Below are 21872 nucleotides of genomic sequence, written 5' to 3'. Positions count from 1 at the left end.
TGGGGAGAAGGGGAGAGTGGGGAGAAGGAGGAGTGGGGAGAAAGGGAGAGTGGGGAGAAGAGGGGAATGGGGAGAAGGGGGAGTGGGGAGAAGGGGGAAGTGGGGAGAAGGGGGGGTGGAAAAAAGGCTTAGGTTTTGCTCCTGGTCCTAGAGGAGCCTGGGGACACAGCATTTCTGAAGTTTGACCTCTCAGGCTAAGAATTTGCATTGTTAATTTATAGACCCTCCCCCCCATCTTGGTTGGAGAAGGACTAAGCAAGGGGTTGAAATACAGGAAGAGTGGGTTTAGGGAAGGGAAAGCAGCAGAGAGAGGAATAGCTCTGCTCTGTGCATTCCTGGAGAATTAACCCAGAGAGCATTTCACAGTCAAAACTAAGGCAGTCTGGTTGAAGTTCAGCTGAAAGCAGAGGCTTGTGCTCCATAGTGATAAAGCTTGAAGAAACACAACGATGTCAGAACCTTTCCATTTTCACCACTGTCAAAGAGCATTTGATCCTGATTCTTTTAAAATTCATTCACTCTGGGAGCTACAGGGAGGATACAAAGTGAATAAAGTGTAGAAAAAAATTTTCATTCACTCATTCATTCGTTCATTCATTCATTTGAGTGTGCGGGGGGGTTGGGGGTTCATGCCACAGCCTCTTTGGAGGTCAGAGACCAACTTTGTAGACTGGGTTCTCTCCTTCTGCCTTTACAAAGCAGAACTTGAACTCAGGTGTCAGGGTTGTGCTTCAAGTGCCTTTGCATGCTGAGCCATCTCACACCCCTTAAACCTTTAGTTCATTCTGAAAAGCGTTAGTAAGGGGCAAGCATGTATGGAAGGACTCGAGTGTCTGAACAGTAGGCATTCAGAGCTTTGTCAAGGGCCATGGGCTCCTGCTTCGTAGTTTTGGAAGGGAGAGAAACTGAAAAGTTGAGAAATCACCTGAAGGTAATCATGGAATGCAAAGAATGAGGCCCAACAAGACTGCAGATTAGAATACACTTTAATTACACTATTCAACTCACGTCAGAGCCCCATGTCGCCAAGAGGCAAGAGGCAATGGTCATCTAGAAGTTTCTGACAGAACTAGGAGCACACACACTGACAATGTGTGTGCCGTTTAATACAAGGAAGACTCAGCGAGAAGAGCACTGAGTGACAGGAGGGTCGCTGCCCCGATCATGTGCCTGGCACATCTACACCTGTCGCCCGGAAGGTCAGCTGATAGGGCCTCCAAGGGCAGAGGATAGGGCACAGTGGACTGAGTCCTAGAGAGTTTAGGGACCCAAAGCTGACTGACATGAGGGGCAACTCTCCCAGCTCTGAAGATATCCTTGAAGTGTGTGCAGTGTTTTGGCACATGACAGATTCACCCCTGTACTGTCTCCCCAGGGAAGGCTTTCCCTCAATAACTTAGGAAACCTGGCCATGTTCCATTTTCAGATTTTTACTGTGGATGATGACTAGTGAGTGAGAAAGGGGAGGAAGAAGAAAGAAGGGGAACAGCATGAGAGGAGCAACATACAAATGTGTTTGTAAACGCACAAGAAAGCCTGATATTTTAAACACTCACTTCAGCGGTGATTAATTAAAATTTAATCATCCTTGCTTCTTTGTAAAGGCCTTCTTCTAAGGGTTCACTGTAAATAATTTAAAACAATGTAAATGAGTCTACCAAACTGTCCTTATAGATTGGAGAGACAATATTGGAACCTCATGTGTTTTTGCTGAGAGTTATATTTCTAAGTTTATTTAGTCTCTCTGTGTGTATGTGTGTGCATGAAAATGTAGCATAAATATTATGATAAATACATAATTTCTATGATACTATATAAAGAAATATAACAAATTGCAATTTAGTATTTTTCTCTTCCAGGGTCATAAATCAATTGACATATGAGCTATTTTGGAAATATTCTAATAAGTCTAGGAGTTTCTCTGTCAGAAAACACTGAACTTAATTATTCAAATTGAGTTTGATTTTTTTTAAATAACAAGGAATATCCATATATGCAATACATAAAAATTTTGAAATTTGATGATGTTCTTTCTTCAGATTTAGGGAAATCGTTCTCTGTCTGACCTCTTGAGCATGCGTATGCCAACAATTAACTGGTGTGCCCCAAGTAATCCTGCCTGAGCAGAGCGCCAGCCCCCCGGGAAACACTGCAAAAATAATCTCTGGCATTCACATCAAAAGGGTGAGAGCTTCCCAACAAATGTTGGAGAAAACATTCGAGTCTCAGTGTAGTTTAGAATACGCCTCTGTAGGAGGATGGGTCTGGAATTCTATCACTTCCCCCACCGCTACAAAGCAAACACAGATCTTAACCCTGGCCCCACACATGACACGAATCACTAAAAACAGGCCCATAATGAGAAGCCAGGCCTTCAGGTATGTCACTCTGAGACCACCCTACTAGAGGGGCCCTAAGATCACAAAGCCAAGGTCACTCATGGCAACCCTGATAATTAGATTCTAATAATAGACTGAAGGTGTAAAATTCACCTCTACTCACCAACAGACTAAACAATCCAGCTCAAGAGAGGTTTGGGGGGGGGGGAATTTGTTACCCTACTATGGGGAAGCTTCAGAAGCTGATCAGTTTCGACAACATAATGGAGCAACAGGGAGCATTTTGAAACTAATTTTGAAACCCCAAGCCCTCCCTGCAGGTCAGAACGCTCCCTGCCATGAGTTTGCAATGGTTTGGGTTGTGTTTGCACATTCTCCTGAGTCTCTGACAGTCTTCCACTCCTCTGCTTTCCTCAGAGAGGACACTGATTTCACAGGTAAGAGAAAAGAGACCTCACCACAATGCTCAAGTTACAAGTGTGCCTCTTACTGTGAAGAAGTGAGGGCCTGCCCTCAGTGAGCAGGGGGCAGAGAGCACTGCTAGCTCATGGATTCTCTTCCTTGGGCAGTAGCCAATGCTAACCTATGATGTTTTCAGGAAAAGAAACGCTTTATTTTGGTTTAGAAAAGGTAGTCTTTCCAGTTATTAGTCCATGGCTTTTTCAGGAAAACACACAATTGACAAAACTTACAAATAGTATTTTAAGAATTGAATGACGTCAATGCCTCTGGCTAACCTTTCTGATCATTAGAATTGATTTTCCTTAGAAAATCTTCACAGTTTGAAGTTTTCAGCATGGTGCTGGTGGGTAAAGGGTAATAGTTCGTCACTTACAAGCTGTCTCTATAAAAACTATTAGGTTCTGTATTACCAACATCCATGTGGCAGCGTGCAATTTTAGCAGCTTCTGACAGCTCAGCTCTCATATTGAAAACGTATGACTGGTGAAAATGATTTCAAATGATAGCAGAACTCTGTGTGCTGACACTGAGAGGGTAGATGGGGAGAAGCAGCAGCAGGAACACACACACGTCTGTATGGGTCCGCATGTGTGCAACAAGCATGTATCTGTGCATGCATGTTCACTTGTATGTTTGCGGGTATGTATATGTCTGTGCAGAGGCCAGGTATTAACACTGAGTATCTTCCTTGATCATTTTCTGCTTTATTTTCTGAGACAGGGTCTCTTGCTGAGCTGGGAGCTCACCTGTTTGGCTGGTCTATCTAGAGTCCTCCTGCCCTGGATCCCCTGTCCCTGCTCCGAGATGTGCCCACGGCCACACCGCATTTATTGGGTTTTGGGTTCTGAGCTCTTATCTTCATGCTTTCCCAGGAATGTTTTCCTCACTAACCCATCAAAATATATGCTTTCCTTTTGCTGAAGCAACAAAATAGAGCTGTAGTTTTCATTTGCTTGGTCAAACAGTCTTCATGAGCGCTTTCAACTGTCACGTAGTTTGGAAATGAGGTTCAGATGTTCAACTTAAATAACTTATCTTGCTTATATAACAAAAACCATAGTGGGGGTGCTATCTGTTAGAACGTTTCTCGTTTTCTCTAAATTAAAGGTTTCATTGCTTTTCTAACATGAGAGCTGAAGCCACTCTCCTCCATGTGAGGGCCCTCTCCTGACCTTTAACTAGGAACGTTGAACCCACAGCCTAATCCAGCTCTGAGAGGACACGAATGAGAGCAAGGAGCTTCTCAAGTCCTTCTGGTCAAGTGCAGCCCTCTGTCGTGGGAAGGGTCGAATGTCCACCCCAGCCCATTGCAAACTATGCTTCTCCGTCAAGACCTTTGAGTGAACTAAAGTAAGTGGGCAATGAACTCAAGAGGAAAAAAAATAGTGTTACCTTTTTGGGTCTATGATCTTGTAGAGTTTTCCATTGTGAGTCTGAGTCATACTCTTACTGCTTGACAAAATGTATACTTCTCCTGTTGAAAGAGAAAGAATGAAGCATGAAAAACTCATAGCATGACATTGCTATGGACTTCCGGCCATTCCCAGGAGACCTGATGGCTGCAGCTTAGCATAGCACTTTTTTTTTAAGTTTTATTTTTTAATTTATTATTTTTATATTAATTACACTTTATTTACTTTGTATCCCAGCTGTAGCCCCCTCCCTCCTTCCCTCCCAGCCCCACCCTCCCTTCCTCATCGCCTTCCTGCCCTTCTCTAAGTCTACTGATGGGGGAGGTCCTCCTCCCCTTCCATCTAACCCTACCTTAGCAGGTCTCTTCAGGGCTGAAATAACAACTGGCACACGGGGAAACACATGAATCCATAAAAGCAAGGGAGATGGACAAACAGATAAATACTGCTAGGTTATGAAGTGAGAGAGGTCAGTTTGACAACTAACTTCCAGTTCACTAACTTCCATGCACTCTACTCCCTGCACAACAGGTGGAGAGGTGGGGTTTAGAGAAGAGGTAGTAGAGGGCTAGAGACTAACAAGAGGCAAGGTGTACAGGTTTTAGTATGTTATTCTATCTTATAGGTCTAGTACCCACTTATAAGTGAGTATATACCATGTGTGTCTTTCTGCTTCTGGGATATCTCACTCAGGATGATTTTCTAGATCCCACCATTTGCCTGCAAAGTTCATGATTTCCTTGTTTTTAATTTCTGAGTAATATTCCATTGTGTAAAAGTACCACAATTTCTGTATCCATTCCTCAACTGAAGGACATCTGGGTTGTTTCCAGGTTCTTGCTATTACGAATAAAGCTGCTACAAACATGGTTGAGCAAATGTCCTGGTTGTGCACTTGAGCATCTTTTGGATACATGCCTAGGAGTGGTATAGCTGGATCTTGAGGAAGCACTATTCCTAATTGTCTGAGAAAGCGCCAGATTGATTTCCAAAGTGGTTGTACAAGTTTACATTCCCACGAGCAATGGATGAGGGTTCCCCTTTCTCCACAACCTCTCCAGCATGTGTTGTCACTTGAATTTTTGATCTTAGCCATTCTGATGGGTGTCAGGTGAAATCTCAGGGTCGTTTTGATTTGCATCTCTCTGATGGCCAAGGACATTGAGTATTTTTTTTAAGTGTTTCTCTGCCATTCTGTATTCCTCTACAGAGAACTCTGTTTAGCTCTGTACCCCATTTTTTAATCAGATTGCTTGATTTGTTGCTTTTTAACTTCTTTAGTTCTTTATATATTCTGGATATTAGTCCTCTGTCAGATATAGGGTTGGTGAAGATCCTTTCCCAGTCTGTAGGCTGTCGTTTTGTTCTGACAACAGTTCTTTTGCTTTACAGAAGCTTTTAAGTTTCATGTGGTCCTATTTATTGATTGTTGATCTTAGAGCCTGTGCTGTTAGTGTTCTGTTCAGGAAGTTGTCTCCTGTGTCAATGAGTTCTAGGCTCTTCCCCACTTTTTCTTCTAACTGATTTAGTGTGTCTGGTTTTATGTTGAGGTCTTGGGTCCACTTGGACTTAAGTTTTGGCACAGCACTTGTAAGGCTACTTCTGCAGTGTACTTTGATCCCAATCTCCTCTTCCCCAGGCCCTGACTATTCCTCTTTAGGAGTATGTTGTTTTTCACCTGGACTACAGCCCCAGGAAATAAAACTGTCTCAGCCTCTGTTCTGTGTTTATTCTTACCCAGGGATTCTTTCTAATAGTGAAATGATGTCAGCTAGATCAAATGGGTCTTCTTGTCTTCTCATGAAGCTGCCTGAATAAACCTCTCCCTTCGTGCCTTCTTCCATTTTCCTCCCTTCTGCTCCGTTCCCCTTTCCTCACTCTTTTCATTCATTTTTCTTCATTCTTTATCTTTTTTCCTTCTTATCCCTCTTTCTTGTGATGCCTAGAAGCAAACCCAGAGCCCTGTATTCTAGCCAAGCACTAAGCCATGGATCCCACAACTAGCCCTAGTTCTTTGCAAAGTTAAAGTCTGACCATCAGAGGCAGGAGACACAGGGAGCACGACAGGAGCCTACCACAGAGGGCCTCTGAAAGGCTACCCAGCAGGGTAAATCAAAGCAGATGCTGAGACTCATAGCCAAACTTTGGGCAGAGTGCAGGGAATCTTATGAAAGAAGGGGGAAATAGAAAGACCTGGAGGGGACAGGAGCGCCACAAGGAGAGCAACAGAACCAAAAAACCTGGGCCCAGGGTTCTTTTCTGAGACTGATACTCCAACCAAGGACCATGTATGAGATAAACTAGAACCCCTGCACAGATGTAGCCCATGGCAGCTCAGTGTCCAAGTGGGTTACCTAGTAAGGGGAACATGGGCTGTCTCTGACATGAACTCAGTGGCTGGCTCTTTGATCACCAGCCCCTGAGGGGGAACAGCCTTGACAGGCCACAGAGGAAGACAATGCAGGAGACCTGATAGACAAGGATTAGATGGAAGGGGAGGAGGTCCTCCCTTATCCGTGGACTAGGGGAGGGGCATGGGAGGAGAAGAGGGAGGGTGGGTTGAGAGGGGATCTGGGGAGGAGGCTACAGCTGGGATACAAAGGGAATAAATTGTAATAATAATAAAAATAAATGATTACAATGAAAAAATTGAAGTCTGACAAGAACATTTAAATTATACTATAGAGCTTAAGAAAAGTGTATCTTTCTGATTCCCTTGAAAGGGGTAGAAGAAAATAAAAAAAAATAATTAACTCAGATATAAAAATGCTTTTCCTCTGGAGCAAGAGCAGACAAATCTCTTTCCTAATTATTGTGTCCCTTAAATATGTGTGTGCCTGAGTCCTTTGTTAATCTAAATGAGTGACATAGAACTATTTCTGTTGATTTTCCCGTTTAGTGTACAAAGAAAATCAACCTGGGATTTCATTACAAAGAGAATATTCCGACTTAGGAAAGAAACATATTCTTTCCTTTTTTTATGCTTTAAAATTCATCTCTGAGGCTTAAGGATCCTAGTCCTCATGGTTTGTTAGGGTGTAGTTAAGTGAAATACCACAAACGCTACATTGAACTCTGTAATTTAAAACAGTGGAGAGTAGCCAATTTCATTTTCTGATTAATCATATTCTAACTCCAACTTCCTTTTGCTCATTAGACTCCATTCTTTTTTTTTTTTTTTTTTTTTTTTAGGAAGAAAGTTTTATTTTAGCTTATGGTTTCAGGGATTGCAATACATGTTAGCTTGGCTCTGTTACTTGGAATATTCATCATGGCAGGAGTGTGGCAAAGAAGGCCTGAAACTCTCACAGCAGCCAGGAGGCAAAGATACAGAGGAAAACAAGGTTCCAACACTTCCTTTAAGAGCAACAGGTGTGGGGCTGGAGAGATGGCTCTGAGGTTAGAGGCACTTGTTGCTCCTGCAGAGGATCTGGGTTCAATTTCTCAGACACCAAGCATGCACTTAAACACCATACATATAAATAGTAGCTTTTAAAGAGTACCCCCCACTGAGGCTCCCATGTTATGGGTGCCATAACCTCTCAATGGCATTGTGATGATGAGGTATTCAATACAAATAGCTTCCATACATTAATAAACACGCCAAAATACTGCCATATAGGTGGTCAACAAGAGAGTTTCTGCTCTATTGGAAAGGAACTCTACCCCTTAGATTGTCTTGCACAAAATGGGCATAAACAAGAAAACAATGAAGAGTGTACGCTAGCTTCATATTCTGCCCCTTGAAAATTAAAGAGACACAGGCAAGCGGGATAGTCTTTACATAGAGAATGAAAGGATCATTATAGTACATCGTGAAAAATATCAGTAGCTTTGAAAAGATTTTCTACCCGTTAACTTAGTTTTTCCTTGTTTCTGCCTCTTTTTGTTTTCCTGCTTTATTGCTTTTGTATCTCCAAAATATGAACAAGGTATACAGACCCTAGGGAAAAGGGTACTGGGAAGGCAGGTGTCATATGACCATCTTGAGACTCTGTGGAAGGTCATCTTTGCTGTGGGTGCATTTCCAACAAATGGAAGAAGAGACCGTTATTCTACAGGGAAGAACAATGTTTTCCAAGCAAGGAGTGAAGCTAGAACACAATGGGGCAATAGATGTGCTACCTAATTCATCTTCTCCAAATCCCAAGATGTGACCTGAGAAGTAGCCTCGGCAGGAACCACTGGTCCCCAGACAGAGTGGCTTTTCTTGCCATTGCTTGGTCACTGGGCTTTGCTGGAGGGTCAAGAAATTCCTGTAACAAAACACACCATAAACCTACAATGAGAAAGCATGCTGGCTCATTAGGCACTTGAAAATGTTTTAGAATAGAAATTGCAATGAGGACTTGTTACACCAAAGATACCGCCTCTCAAGGGACAAAGAACACGCCTCTGAGGTGTATGGGGACACCGTGAAAGCAGCAGACGAGGGTAAAGGATGGAATGATGTGGCTTGGAGGGGGGACTGAAACAAGTCTCAGGAGGAGAAATCCTCTCCCCACCCTAACCCTTAACTCTTCCTAGGTGGGTCTCAAGTGTAGGCTGTCCTGCTGAAGGCCAGCCTGAAAGTGGGTAGAGCACAGGGTAGGTACAGTGCCTGCCTCTTGCTGAAGCCGAGCACACCAGCAGCTCAGGAAACAAACTCTCAGCATGGACTTCATCGGCTTCTTATAACCAACCACCTTGAGCCCTTGAAAATGTAGGCTACACTTTGATTTTGTAGCATCTACTTATGTTGACAAACTGCTCACTGCTCACCAAGTCTGGAGAGTTTGGTTCTACCAAAATTCTTAATCTTACAGGGTAATTTTTAAAAAAAACAACCATTACAACTTCTGCAAAACAAGTCTGGGAATTAGGTTGAGGATAATGGGAAAAGTCAAAATAAATGAAAAAATCTCTCAGAGTTCTTTGCCTTCCAAATTCTCCCTGTTGAAAGGGGTCTCTCTGGTAACATCTCTTCAATTAAACTTCCAGATGCAGTGAAAGCACAAGGAAGTGTGTGTTTAAGGTCTGACTCCTGACGGACAGCCACGTGGATACTTTTTGGTAGTGTGCCAAACAATAGACATGTCATTTGGCATTGGGAAACATACCCATTGCGATCTCCAAACACATAGCTTCCATACAATCTTTCAGACTGGCAACCTCTGTAAATGAATCCACCAACCAAAGGACCACTACTGAATGGCTTGAATTCTAAAAGCGATGGCTCACTTTCTGGAAAAAAAAATATTATTAGAGTAAATGAAACATTTCCAGAAGTAAAGGTGATTCCGACCAAGTAATGAGTGTTACAATAATTTAATTCCATATTGTGTTTCATAAGGTAGGACATGGATCCTTTTCAGGTATACTGATGAGCATAATGAGATTCTTTGAAATAGCATCCAAGTGTAGGTGTAACGAAATGAAAATGCTCATCAGGAACTTGCCATCTTATCCGTCAGGACGCTCTAGTATTCCAACACAATGCAAATCTAAATATTTTTAAATCATTGTTATTTACCCTAGACCCAAAATACTTAAAAACTTGAGTTTTGAACAATAAATGGCTGTAAAAAAAAGTGGTTCTGCTTACATTTAGTGATTCAAACCAGACCTAACAAATCATATAAAATGTTTAAAAAGTTTTAAAGGTTCACACTTTAATGAAAATAAAAGCATAACACATGTAATGTGGGTCTTTAAACCCACACTTACTGAATTCCTAAAAGCTGGTCACTTACTCAAAGACTGTCTTCACTTAAGGCACTTTCGTGGTTTTGCCTATAGACTTGCAAGGTTAGCAATGTCTGTTCCAGGAGTTCCTCTGAATTATGTGTGGCAAATTCACCTGAGTATTACTTCTCACGCATTTAATATCAAATAAGCAAAAATTAACATGTGGTACCTTACATCAGAGCTGTTGTGGCAGCACAGTAATTTTATTTTTTTAATTATTATTATTATTTATTACAATTTATTCACTTTGTATCCCAGCTGTAGCCCTCTCATCTTCTCCTGGTCTCTCCTTCCCTCTTTCCACTTTCTCCCCCTCCCTTAGTCGATTGATAGGGGAGGTCCCCCTTCCATCTGACCCCAGCCTATCATGTCTCATTAGGATTGTCTGTCTCCTTTTTTTTCCCTGGCCTGGTAGGACCAGCTCATGAGGGGGAGGTGATCAAAGAGCAGGCAACCTAGTTCATGCCAGAGACTGCCCCTGCTCCCCTTACTAGGGATTCCCCACGGAGACTGAGCTGCCCATGGGCTACATCTGAGCAGGGGGTCTAGGTCACCTCCATGCCTTATCCTTGGCTGATTCATCAGTCACTGCAGGCCCCTCTGGGCCCAGATTTTTTGGCTCAACACTGTAATTTTAAAGTCCCTGTTCTTTCACATGATTATAAACAAAGATTGGGAAAAACATGTTTCAAATACCCAACATGATGGAAAATATGATCGAACAACTCAGGCTGCTTCAAATCAGATCCATCTTTACTGTCAATTCTGTTTGATAATGAGCCTCCATGTCCCTCAGTGTCTCCCTCTGTACAACATGACCAATGTTCCCGTCACACACTGAGGCTCTGTGAATGCGTTCGTAGTGGGAGCTGCATGCACTTCGAATGTGTTTTAAAATACATAAATGTAAGTCTATTAATACTGTAGCTGGTTTTATCTGAAAGTTAATTTGATTAGTAGAATTTAGTTTAATCTCCAGCTATAAACAAAATCCATTAAATCAGTTAGTGGCTTCTTAGATTTTGTTTTTCCAAACCATGTCATTTTTCGGTTTGGCTTTTATAGGGTACACACACACACACACACACACACACACACACACACACACACACACCTAGAGAAAAAGCAAAGTAAAAGAATCAAATAGCTCCCTCATTTTTAGTGCTAAAATAAATAGGTCTGTTGGATGAATAAACAGAAGGAGTGATCAATTTAATAATCTCAGTCTACTGTGCTCCATAACGCTTTACTCTGCTGTGGCCTTTGAAAGGAATACGTCCTACAGCATTGAAAAATACTGAGTGTTTTACCCTTCATTATCCAACTTTTTTGTTTTTAAATTCTCTGCAAATACTCTAGTAATCATGTTATTAAAAATAATGTTTAAACATTCTATTCCCATGACTTGTTTTTACAAGCAAAATACTTTGTTTTCTCTGAAAAAAAAACATTTAAAAATTTAAAATTATTTTTATTAGAAACATTATTTTCCTAATTGCTGAGACTTGCAAGTTGAATGTTAGGTAATTTCTTACCTTCTCTGTATATAAAATGTTTAGACAAGTTCTCCTTATCATGGCGAATAAAGAGAAATTCCTCACCTTGAGTCTCAGATGAGCGAAATACAAGCCTTTGACTTTTGAGACCATTAAACTATTTGAACCTACAGAGAACCATTCAAGGTAATTAAGCAGAGTGACCCTCAGGGCTTAGAGGAGTCCTTGAACCTTTAAAAATGGAGCAATTTACTCACTGGCCTCTGTCAGGCCAGTGTTTTTTATGCTTTCTCAAATGTTCATTATGCAAACTCTTTTCCCCCTCCAATTAATATACTAAAACCAAGCTTCAGATAATGCAAAAGCAGCAGCATCTGCTTGACTCACCGTAATCTTTCCCTTTTATTATCTGTAGAATTCTGGCTGATGATCTGTTTTTCCCATTGGAATCTGAGCAAAGTATTGTTAGATTGATGTTTATATCAGCGGGCTGTCGATCCACGGCGCATCTGCGTAATAAACGGCAGATACTCATTAATTCCTGCCAGGGTCTCTTCCTGGCACAGAAAGGAATGCTTTGCGGACTGGCAAGGATGCTATGAGCAATTTAGTTTGGGAATTCTTGAAACCACTGAAGGAAACCTCCTGACATGTCTGTTTACTCTACTGAAGCTAATGACCTAGGGAATGTGTTTCTTAATTTTTCTGGCTATCTCTCTTCTAATGAACGTTCTCACTATCTTAAAACCTTTGTTAGCTCATTGGTAAGGATTACCTCATGCATAACACATTGGCAGAGTTTGGAAATATGAATCAGTGCTGCCATCAACTCATCTGTGCCATACAGTGTATGTAGTATATTAGCCTCAGAACCAGTATTGTGTTTCTTAAATGGAATATTTACTTAAAATCACAAATATTTATTTACTCTCTCTCTCTCTGTGTATGTGTGTGTGTGTGTGTGCCACAGTGTATTGTGGGAGGTCAGAGGGCAATCAGGGTGAGTCAGTTTTCTTCTTTCTCTTCTGTTCCTGGGAATGAACTCAGATGTCCAGGTTTGGTGGCAAGTACCTTTCCTTGCTCAAGCATCTCAACAGTCCCTGAATGATTATACTCTAGTTCTAAGGGTCTGCAGCCCGTTCCCCCAACCCACACATGTTCTAGTCCAGGGACTGACACACAGCTGGCTTGTGCCCACGTGGAGGTCTGTTCCCTCTACCCTATCTTCACATCTGCCATAGCTAATCTGGAGATCAGCGTATTGCTGTGGTCCCAACCACAGACTGAACCTCACAAAGTCAAGGATCGCTGAATTCCTGTTACCTAGTCTAGACATAAGAGGCCACAATGTTTAAGTCAATAGGACGTTAGGATTAGAGAAAGAATGAAACCTAGTAAAATGTTTGAACTTTTCAAAAATGCAACAACAGCAGGAACAACAAACAAACAAACAAACAAACAAAAAACAGGGTTCTGGACATTTGGGACCATGCAGCCTTTGTTTGGGGGGGAAGTGTACTGTTCTGTGAATCGTGGGACTCTTAGCAATCTCCTTGGCCTTGACCCATTAGATGGCGGTAGTGTTGCCCTGTTCTTAGTCCCTCGTCCCAGCTGTGAAATCCAAAAATGTTTCTACACATTGTCAAATGTCCCCTTGAGGCAGAACACATTCCACTGAGAACTGCTTTTTGGGCCAATGAAATACATTAACTTCTTATAAACCAAACCACTGGGCTATTAAATAAATTTAAAACGCTAAAAAATTTTGAGGGTAGGGGATTCAGAGATGGAGAGTCATTTAGCAATTATTACAGTAAAACAAAACAACAACTGATGGTTCCAAAGAGCCAGTCATAATAAAGAAGGGCCTGGGATAGTTTTCCAGTGACAGGGCCCCACTGTCCTCTCTAAAAGTGATCCTTTCAATGCAGTGTCTGGCAGGAGGGGCTGGAGACACAGTCCTGTTGGGACCTAATGAGGAACTTTAGTCCCCACAGGGTGAGAGGATTTCTTGTGGTACCTTTTTTTTTTTTTTTTTAAGATAAAGAGTCTATGACAAAAAGAAGTTTGACTTGTTTTCAACAAGAAACAGCTAATGTTGAAGAAGTTGTCTCTCCCTGAGGTGAGTTGCTGGGGGCTGTGATACTCCATCCTCTGGCCTTCAGATTCTTATGTACAAAGGGAGCCAAATAGTGAAACTAGTAAGATGAGGCTACGATGATGGACACCTGTCAGTATCCGCCTAAAAGCACATACACCACCATGAATGGATGCTAATGCCTATAAGAGACTCTTGGCAATGATGATGTGCCAATGATGTGTCCTTTGTTGTTTGCTGAAAGGACCATTCTACTGGGAAGGCTAACAGTGGGGTAGGTTAGTGTGGGCAGCGGGCTTGTACCGGTAGTCTTCGCGCATTGTGGTCACTTTACTGTGGATCTATTAATTACTCTTGAAATTAAAAAAAGGGTGCTGGACTGCGGAGATGGAAGAATACTTGTGCAGGAAAGAGGGCCTGAGTTTGAGTCTCCATCATCTTCATAAAAATCAGATATGACACGAGTATATAATCCTATATTGGGCTAGGGTATGCGGGGGGTAATAGAAAAGACAGCTTTCTGATCAGCCAGTTTCACAGAAATACCTGTCTTCAGGTTCAGTGAGACATCTGTCCTAAAAAAATGAAGAAGAAAAAGGTGGATGATGGAGGAAGACGAGTGACATTCCCCCTTACTCTACCCTCGTGTAAGGACGGGAATACGCATACACCACACACACAAATAAAAAAAAAATTAAGACGTGTTGTTTGGGCAGCGTCTCAGAGTTCTAGCAAGAGGGCTTTTAGTTTAGTGCCTGGAGTCAAGGTGCTTAATGATGGTCAGCTCTGCTTAGAGCCATTAATGGCTTTAGCTTCTTTCTCTTCATTAAATCTTTCTCTGTGGAGGTTCCCAGGGAGGGAAGCAGAGCACAAACGGAATTTTTCTTTAGCTTGCAGCGGCCAGAGGAGGCAGGCTCTGCCACGCAGGCGTCTTGCCACGAGCAGGGTCTGGAAAGCGCCTCATCCTGTGTTTTTGCACTGAGGCTTGGACCCCCGGGAAGGTTGTGAGAACGCTCTGCTCTGCTCTGGGTGGTGGCTCAGGCCGCTTCACTTCAAAGTGCGGCTCTGTGGTGTCTGTGCGTTCTGAGCTATAGAGATGGAATGTGACAGTTTCCTCCACATCCTGAGCCCACCTTAAGTATTCCCTGCTGAACAGATTTTAAGATCTGTGGAGATGCCAAAAAGGAAATGAACTGTGGACTTGGGCTTTGATGGAGGGAAGATGAAGGGCATGAGGGATTATAAAAATAAAAAGTTTGAGAAATATTCACCTTGCACATAGTGAACACTCAATAAACATTAAATAGCAATAATAGCCAAGCTAGTAAATGAATGAATGTGGCGGCACACCCCTTAGTCTGAATGGTAGACCAGCCTGGAAGGGCTTTTCATCAGAGAATTTCTGTTATCGTTCATAGAATTGTTAAAGTGTGCCTGAAATCCCTCATTCTATAGACTTCAGAGCTTTATTTTCTTTTATGGTTCATTATAGTATAAGCTGAAAACAGCCAACACAGATTCCTTTAGTATTTGTAAGTTTTTCAGGCGTGAAAGACATTAACATTCACCTCAATTCCTTGAAAAGCAACACTACATCATCTTGTGTTAAGTGCAAAGATGGCGGTAAGGCTTACCCAGGTGTTGGGAATGAAGGCCCTTCGTTAGACTGTCTGTGGACTCTTAGGGAATCCCGACAGAGCCCTTAGGACATCCTTGTTACTACCCCTGTCCAACATATGTGGTATCGCCTGAATGTACCTCGCCAAGCTCACATGCCGAGCCTGATCCCAGCAGTCCACAGTACAGATGGGGCATCCAGGGGCAAACTGCGAAATCAGAGCTCTACTAGCCAATGCCAGTGGATTAACGTGACTGCTGTGAGAGGGGGCTGGCAATCCTAGGAGTGAGTTCCCCATAGGAGGATGAGTTGGGCAACTTTTCTGTCTCCCTCCCTCTCTTTTTCTTTCACCTTCTACCATGAGATGAGGAAGCAAGAAAGCTCTCAGTAGATGCTGAGCAAATGCGGGCACCCTGGCCTCGGACCACCCAGCATCTGAAATTCTGAGCTGAAACCTATCCGTTGTTTAGAAATTAACATGTATGTGCCATACTGTTGAAGGAGCATAGAACAGACAAAGCCAACCAGGAAAATAAAGTTTAGAGGCGTTTAAACAAAGAAAGCCAAAGGTCATCCAATAGAAGTCCTCCCCTCCCCCCATTTTTCTATGAACTTGTGTTTTTCCTTGCTTAATTTTTTTTAACCTTCCTCACAGGAGGATGCTAAAAAGTAGGCTAGATACTTGCTCAGCTAACAGCCCTGTACAGGGCACTGCCCCTAGCCGCTGCGTACATCTCTTCCTAGAGCTCAAGCTCTGTCTTTTTTTCAGAGCAGGGACAAGACAAGACAGGCAGATGTCCTCACCTGCCTGGGTCGTGAAGCCCATGGGCAAACACCTCCGGGGGCTGGTTGGTGCTGTTGAAGTGGGGGTTGCTCTGTGGAATGGAGTAAGGCACACTGCACAGGTCGGTGTCCGTGTCCAGCCTCAGCACGGAGCCTGTGAAATCACTGAGGAAGGGGAAAGGGCGTGAGTACCTCACATTGTGGACGTGTGGTCACGTTGCTCTAAGGAGGAAAAAAATCATCCTTCCAATTGACTAAAAATTATTTGATTTCCAAATTCCATGTGCCAAGAAGTAAGACCCAGGGGAGTTTGGACACAGGTGGAGGATGGACAAGGATGTGGCATAGCATGCTGCTTGCTTTTTAAAAATTCTGTCCTCTTTCATCTTTGCCAGTCTATGTACTTTATGTCTCCCTCCCTAGACAGCAATCATGTCATCAGACAGAGGTGTGCCAGCAGCCTGGGTGCATGGGGGGGGGGGCAGCTGGGCCCAGAGGAAGCCGCACCCTCCCTCGTGCTGTGTGTGGCAGCACCTGTAGCACAGCCAGGAACAAGAACTCTTTCAGAACAAAGCAAAGCATCCCTTCAGCATAAAATGGCCTCATGTTCGATCATGAGGTTCGATCATGTGGTTTCCACGTGCTGGTTCAGACCTTGTGTCCTGGCACTGAAATCACGTTAACTCAAGAAGGCTTGTTGGTAAGCAAGTGTGTTACCTTAACCCGTCCATCTCTTCCATGTCATCCAGCGTGATCATGCCGTCCCCGAGGATGATGTACAAAAAGCCATCGGGACCGAAGAACAGTTGTCCTCCAAGATGCTTTCTGTGGAGCTCAGCGACTTCCAGAAACACCCTGGCCGTCCTTATGTCAACCTGATGGGGATTTTTCCTGCACGATGGAAGGGGGAAACACCAGGATTTTACAGGCAGAATGGGGATCCACTGGAAAGAAAGACGTGTACAGACAGACAACCACAGTTGAAATGGAGCTATTCAGAATGACATGAAAGATTACATTAATCTCAATGTTCTAGGAATATCCTTAAAGCTGAAGTAATTGAGGAGAAGTACCAAAGACATTATTTTATTAAAATTCTCTCTCAGTCTCTCTCTCTCTCTCTCTCTCTCTCTCTCTCTCTCTCTCTCACACACACACACACACACACACACACGTTTTAAACCATGGGAAGATTCTGCTTTAATTACTACCAATTTATGGCAATAATTTCTTAACAGTTTGTGAAGAGGCGAAGAAGAGAAAACAAGATGGCAGAATTTGTAGGCTTCCATGCACATCAGTTAGTGATACCTGGATACTGTGTATTCCACAACCCTGAGAATGTGGTCATGAGGCCCCATAGCCCACCGTTCTTGGTTGGTGGTATAAGACACATACAGCTTTCCATTTTTCTTGTAATTGGGATGGAATGCAAGGCTTAGCAGGCCCCTTTCATCTCCTCCCTGCAGTCAAATGGAAAACACAAAGAATTGTGAAGTTAATTATGTTCTTTATTGTGTTTCGACTGGAACCCCGAAAGGAGTTCCTTTTTTTTCTCTTGGGTGATCTTTGCCCAAGCTCTTTTCTTTTCTCCTCTGCCTACTGCACAGAAAAGGATTATAAAACATTTCTCCATGTGGTGCTCTTTAAAGGTTAGAACAAGACAATTGTCCTGTGCAGTTATCTATGCACAAGACTCTGATGCCCCCTCAATCAAGTGATTTGTGCATGCAATCTTGGGAAGCTGGGGACAGCAGTTTCAGTGCTGTGAGAAATTCTTTACTGGGTTACGAGATTGCTTGTAGGGCATAGGAGACAAATAAAAACGGCTCACAACCAACAGTTACTTCTAACTCAGCTCACCCAAACCTAAAGCCTAGTGTGGGCTGCCAGCTCCCACTGTCTTGGCAATATGTTTAGAAAGCAGTTAAATTGCTTGTGTAATGTATAAACCTTTGTTTCACCCGGAGGCTTCGACATCAGTTGTCACAGCGATGGTGGTCTGAACATCATAGCTGGGTAAGAGCGGAGCTGGCCCATCTATAAAGAGAGGGGATTTCTACATCCCTAACTCTGCAGAGCGCAGAGGATGAAGGGGTGAGAGGAGAGCAAAAGGCCAGGACCAGAGTGGGGGTGGGAGGAATACTGGAAAGGGGATGCTAAAAAATAAAGGAAAAATCTCAAACGACTCTCTTGTTATTACATGAACGTCAAAGTCTGTATACGTTAGACATGCCAAATGCTAGAGCAATTAAAACACCATCATGTTCTGAAATAGAAAAACATTTTATCTTCATTTTCTGCTAATTCAGCTCATGGAAATTCAATATGGTCCTAGCATTTGCTTTGTCCTCAAGTAGTCTAGGAAAGTCTTTCTTAGAATCAAAGCATCTGAAATTGCCTAGACCAGAGACTTATACTGCATATTCTAGGAAATGCGTGGACATTCTTCTCTACAGTCTGGTGAGTTATCCGCAGCAGGGACATCCTTTGACAGAAACTGAATTCTACAATCACCCACCCTCTATTTATACCTTTAACATCACACCTGCTTTGGCAAAACATGGTGAGAAATTAACTTCTGAAGTGTTAAATGGGGGAAAAGCCTGTACTGCCAGAACTTTTTTGAAGGGCCATGGTCAGCAATGGTTGAATGTCATGTTGAGTTCCACACACAACGTCTATCACAAGCAGGGAACAGCACTGAGGGTGACTTGTATTCTACATCAGTCTGAGAACATGAAGTTTTAGGTATAAAAGTTATTTTTTAAAAAAATAAGCCTTGTTTTATGCGTTTCATGGCTCAGAGATAAATGTATTTAGCTACGTAGCATCCAGAGTAGAAATATTCAGACTTTGAGAGTTGCATAAATTATACACTGGCTGAAAATATCCGGGAACTACTGAATCATTTATTCAAGTGTTAACCTTTCTACACATTGCCATCTGCCTGATTTTAACTTTAATCATTAGAGTCAGATGCTAATGACTCTGATTTATGAATGAGCCTCTGCTGAGTGTGGATTATTTTGTGATGATAGTTTTATACAGACTCGATGCTGCTGTTTTACTGCTCATATCGATGGGAGAGAAATAGCTTCACTGCCTTGGGGGACTCTAGAAGCTGAGATGTACAACTAAGACTTGAATGTAGAGTGTCTGCACTTTTCAACCTCGTTGACGGCTTCCATGAGGAGGCGCACAGGTGGGATTCTGAGCGTGATTAATCTCCTACCCAGTATACGGCCTTGGGTGAAAGAAGTTCTCTATAGAAAATCAAGTAGTCAGAAATACAGCCTGAGGAGGAGAGCATCATGGTTCAAGACTGTGCTGGTGGCTTTTCAGGAATGAGAGCTGTAGAATGAATGGGTTGTAGGTGGCCAAATGGAACAGAGCTGAAAACAGACCTACAGGTGGGAGTGCGCTTGTGTTTACTTTAGAAACACGTGCTCACAACCACGAATACAGGAGCAGCACAGACATTTAGTGAGGTGCCAAATTCAGAAAACAAATGGGTTGTGAATGAGAAGAAAATAGACTTTTTTTTTTTTCCTTCCTGAGACAGGGTTTCTCTGTGTAGCTCCAGCTACCTGGAACTCCCTCTGTAGACAAGACTGGCCTCAAACTCACATAGATCCACCTGCCTCTACCTCCCGAGAGCTGGTATTAAAGGTGTGCACCACCACCACCTACCTGATAATGCATTTTTTAAAAGTCAAGACTTTGACTTTTTTCAAGTTACATGATTGACATTTGATTACTTTTGATACAGGATCTACTTCTCAAATCACCTTCCAGGTGTAAAGTTGTGTCCTGATTGGTTTAGAAACGACTACTTAAGTCATTTCCAAGAATTTTTTTTCTTACAGTATTAGTGAGAGAATTTCAGGTGTAATATAAATATCATGGATGTCTCTAATGACAACCCAGGTTCAGGGATTACAAAGGTTTGTTGACTCTCCTATAGATCCAGGAGACTGAAATATTGACAGGCAGTTCACCTGAATTAGCTTTCACAGTGTTGTTATCTATTTAATTAAAACATGTTTATGAGCAAATCATAACTGAACTCTCAACTGAAAACCTGCCTTTGAGGTCTGGCTCATTGTCAAGGTCTTAATGAAAAAGCATGCTGATTGGCACTGAAGGATGTCAGGGTCAGAGGCCTTATCAACAGTGACACCATAATATGTTTAAAGCCTTCAGTCTCCTAACATTGCTTTAGACATTAACAGGGCACTGTTCCAGCAAGAGAGGTGGCTGAAAACAGCCTCCTTTATGGCCTCAGTTGTTCCTTCCTGTGATCCTACGTCCTTTTCACCCAAGCTGTGGCCATCTGTATTCACAGTTTCATTCTGTTCTCCCGAAGTTCCAAAGCCTCCTTTCTCTCCCCTCTGTTGCAAACTCTGCTAAGGCGGTGTTAAAGGCTCAGCAGAAAGAATCAACCAGCCCTTGTGTCATCTTCATGGACTTTCTTCCTAATGCCTTTTATCCTTCCTTTCATGATCCCTCAGAGTTCATAGAATGAAAACCTTGAGCTCCATCCAGAAATGCTTTGAGGTCCAAACTGATCCCAGGAGCACCTGAGGGCCTCTCTCATGATGAGATGTGTTGACTTGGCTCATAAGGGGTAAAAGCACACTCAGTGAATGGCGGATGGAGAAATGCTCATAGCCCAGGGAGCTGTGCCATTCAGAGAGAGTATGACTTCTAACACAGTGCTTTGAGAGCCTGTTAGCCAATGTCCAAAATATTTATCATTTCTGATGTGAATGGTAGTGACTTTGTTTTAAATCCTCACGTTGAACTTTGGGTTTTACGATTAGCTACTGAATACTTCGGACACAAGCTGTGCTTCAAGTGCCTGTGCAGACGGTCTAGTGAGACACAAAGCAGAAGCTAAGAGGGGGTGTCTCTGACATCGCAGAAGAGGGTTACCATCTGCAGAGCTTCCCAACCATGCTTAAAAAGAAAGACAGGGAAGAAAAAGTTGGCCAAAAACCAACCCTCATGCTATTTTAAATGCGATCATGGTTGTGTGTTAGGCTTTTAGGTTAGACACACTTGATGCTCTGGCTGGAGGCTGGCGTCTCAGGCTGGTACCCTAGGCTCCCCTTTTCCCCTCAGCCTTCCCAACACTACAGAAGTCTGGGCAGCTTCACACCAACTACAAGGGGATACTGAAAAGTGGACTTTTGAATGATTTGAGAACAATATCCTTAAACCATTTCAGAGTAAGTCAGAAAAGCTTCTCCAGGGACTTCGAATAAACTCGGGAGAAGCCTCACAGAGGCCACTCTGTTCCCCAGTGGAGTACTGAAGACTTCAATGCGCCATATCTCCTCTTGTAATGTTGGGGTTAACTCTACCCTCTTGAGCATATCCAAGCTCTAGACAGTTGTGGAGGATATTCTTTTTTGAATAATAAGAAATGTCCATCTGAAAAAGAGAAGTAACCATAATATGATTACAACAATTTTTTTTCTTTAAGAAAAATTTTGAGGGATTTGTCTTTACTGTGATGCCTTCTAAAGAAAACATTGTCTTTATATTCTCTTTTTAAAATTTTTAGATTTATTTATCTTTATTTTATGTGTATAAGTGTTTTGCCTGTATGTATGTCTGTATTATAGCACATGCATCCTTGATGCCCTCAGAGCTCAAAAGAAGGCATTGAAGCCCTTGGAATTGGAGTTATGGATGATCAGGAGTTGTGGGTACTGGAGACCAAGCCCAGGACCTGTGCAAGAGCAGCAAATGCTCTTCTCTGCTGAGCCATCTTGCTAATTCCCTCCCTCTTCTTTCTTTCTTTTCTTTCTTTCTTTCTTTCTTTCTTTCTTTCTTTCTTTCTTTCTTTCTTTCTTTCTTTCTTTCTTTCTTTCCTTCCTTCCTTCCTTCCTTCCTTCCTTCCTTCCTTCCTTCCTTCCTTCCTTCCTT

General features: G+C 42.6%; 1 protein-coding gene across 2 annotated transcripts in view; it reads right to left on the bottom strand.

Moving 5' to 3' along the window:
- Positions 1 to 21872, bottom strand: part of Hhip (hedgehog interacting protein) — a 98294-nt gene that overhangs the window by 15825 nt on the left and 60597 nt on the right. Inside the window, exons 5-11 of one of the 2 annotated variants that reach the window (XM_055609061.1) lie at positions 17247 to 17398; positions 16653 to 16826; positions 15957 to 16100; positions 11824 to 11945; positions 9313 to 9436; positions 8339 to 8469; positions 4194 to 4275 (exon numbers count right to left, since the gene is read on the bottom strand). In XM_055609061.1, the coding sequence (XP_055465036.1) occupies positions 4194 to 4275; positions 8339 to 8469; positions 9313 to 9436; positions 11824 to 11945; positions 15957 to 16100; positions 16653 to 16826; positions 17247 to 17398 (929 nt within the window). The remainder of the gene's footprint in view (positions 1 to 4193; positions 4276 to 8338; positions 8470 to 9312; positions 9437 to 11823; positions 11946 to 15956; positions 16101 to 16652; positions 16827 to 17246; positions 17399 to 21872) is intronic. The other variant, XM_055609062.1, reaches the window with a different exon arrangement.

This window comes from Psammomys obesus, unplaced genomic scaffold (genome assembly GCF_907164565.1).
Source record: "Psammomys obesus unplaced genomic scaffold, mPsaObe1.curated_primary_1811, whole genome shotgun sequence".
NCBI classification, from domain to species: domain Eukaryota; kingdom Metazoa; phylum Chordata; class Mammalia; order Rodentia; family Muridae; genus Psammomys; species Psammomys obesus.
This window is presented reverse-complemented; position numbering and strand designations above follow the sequence as displayed.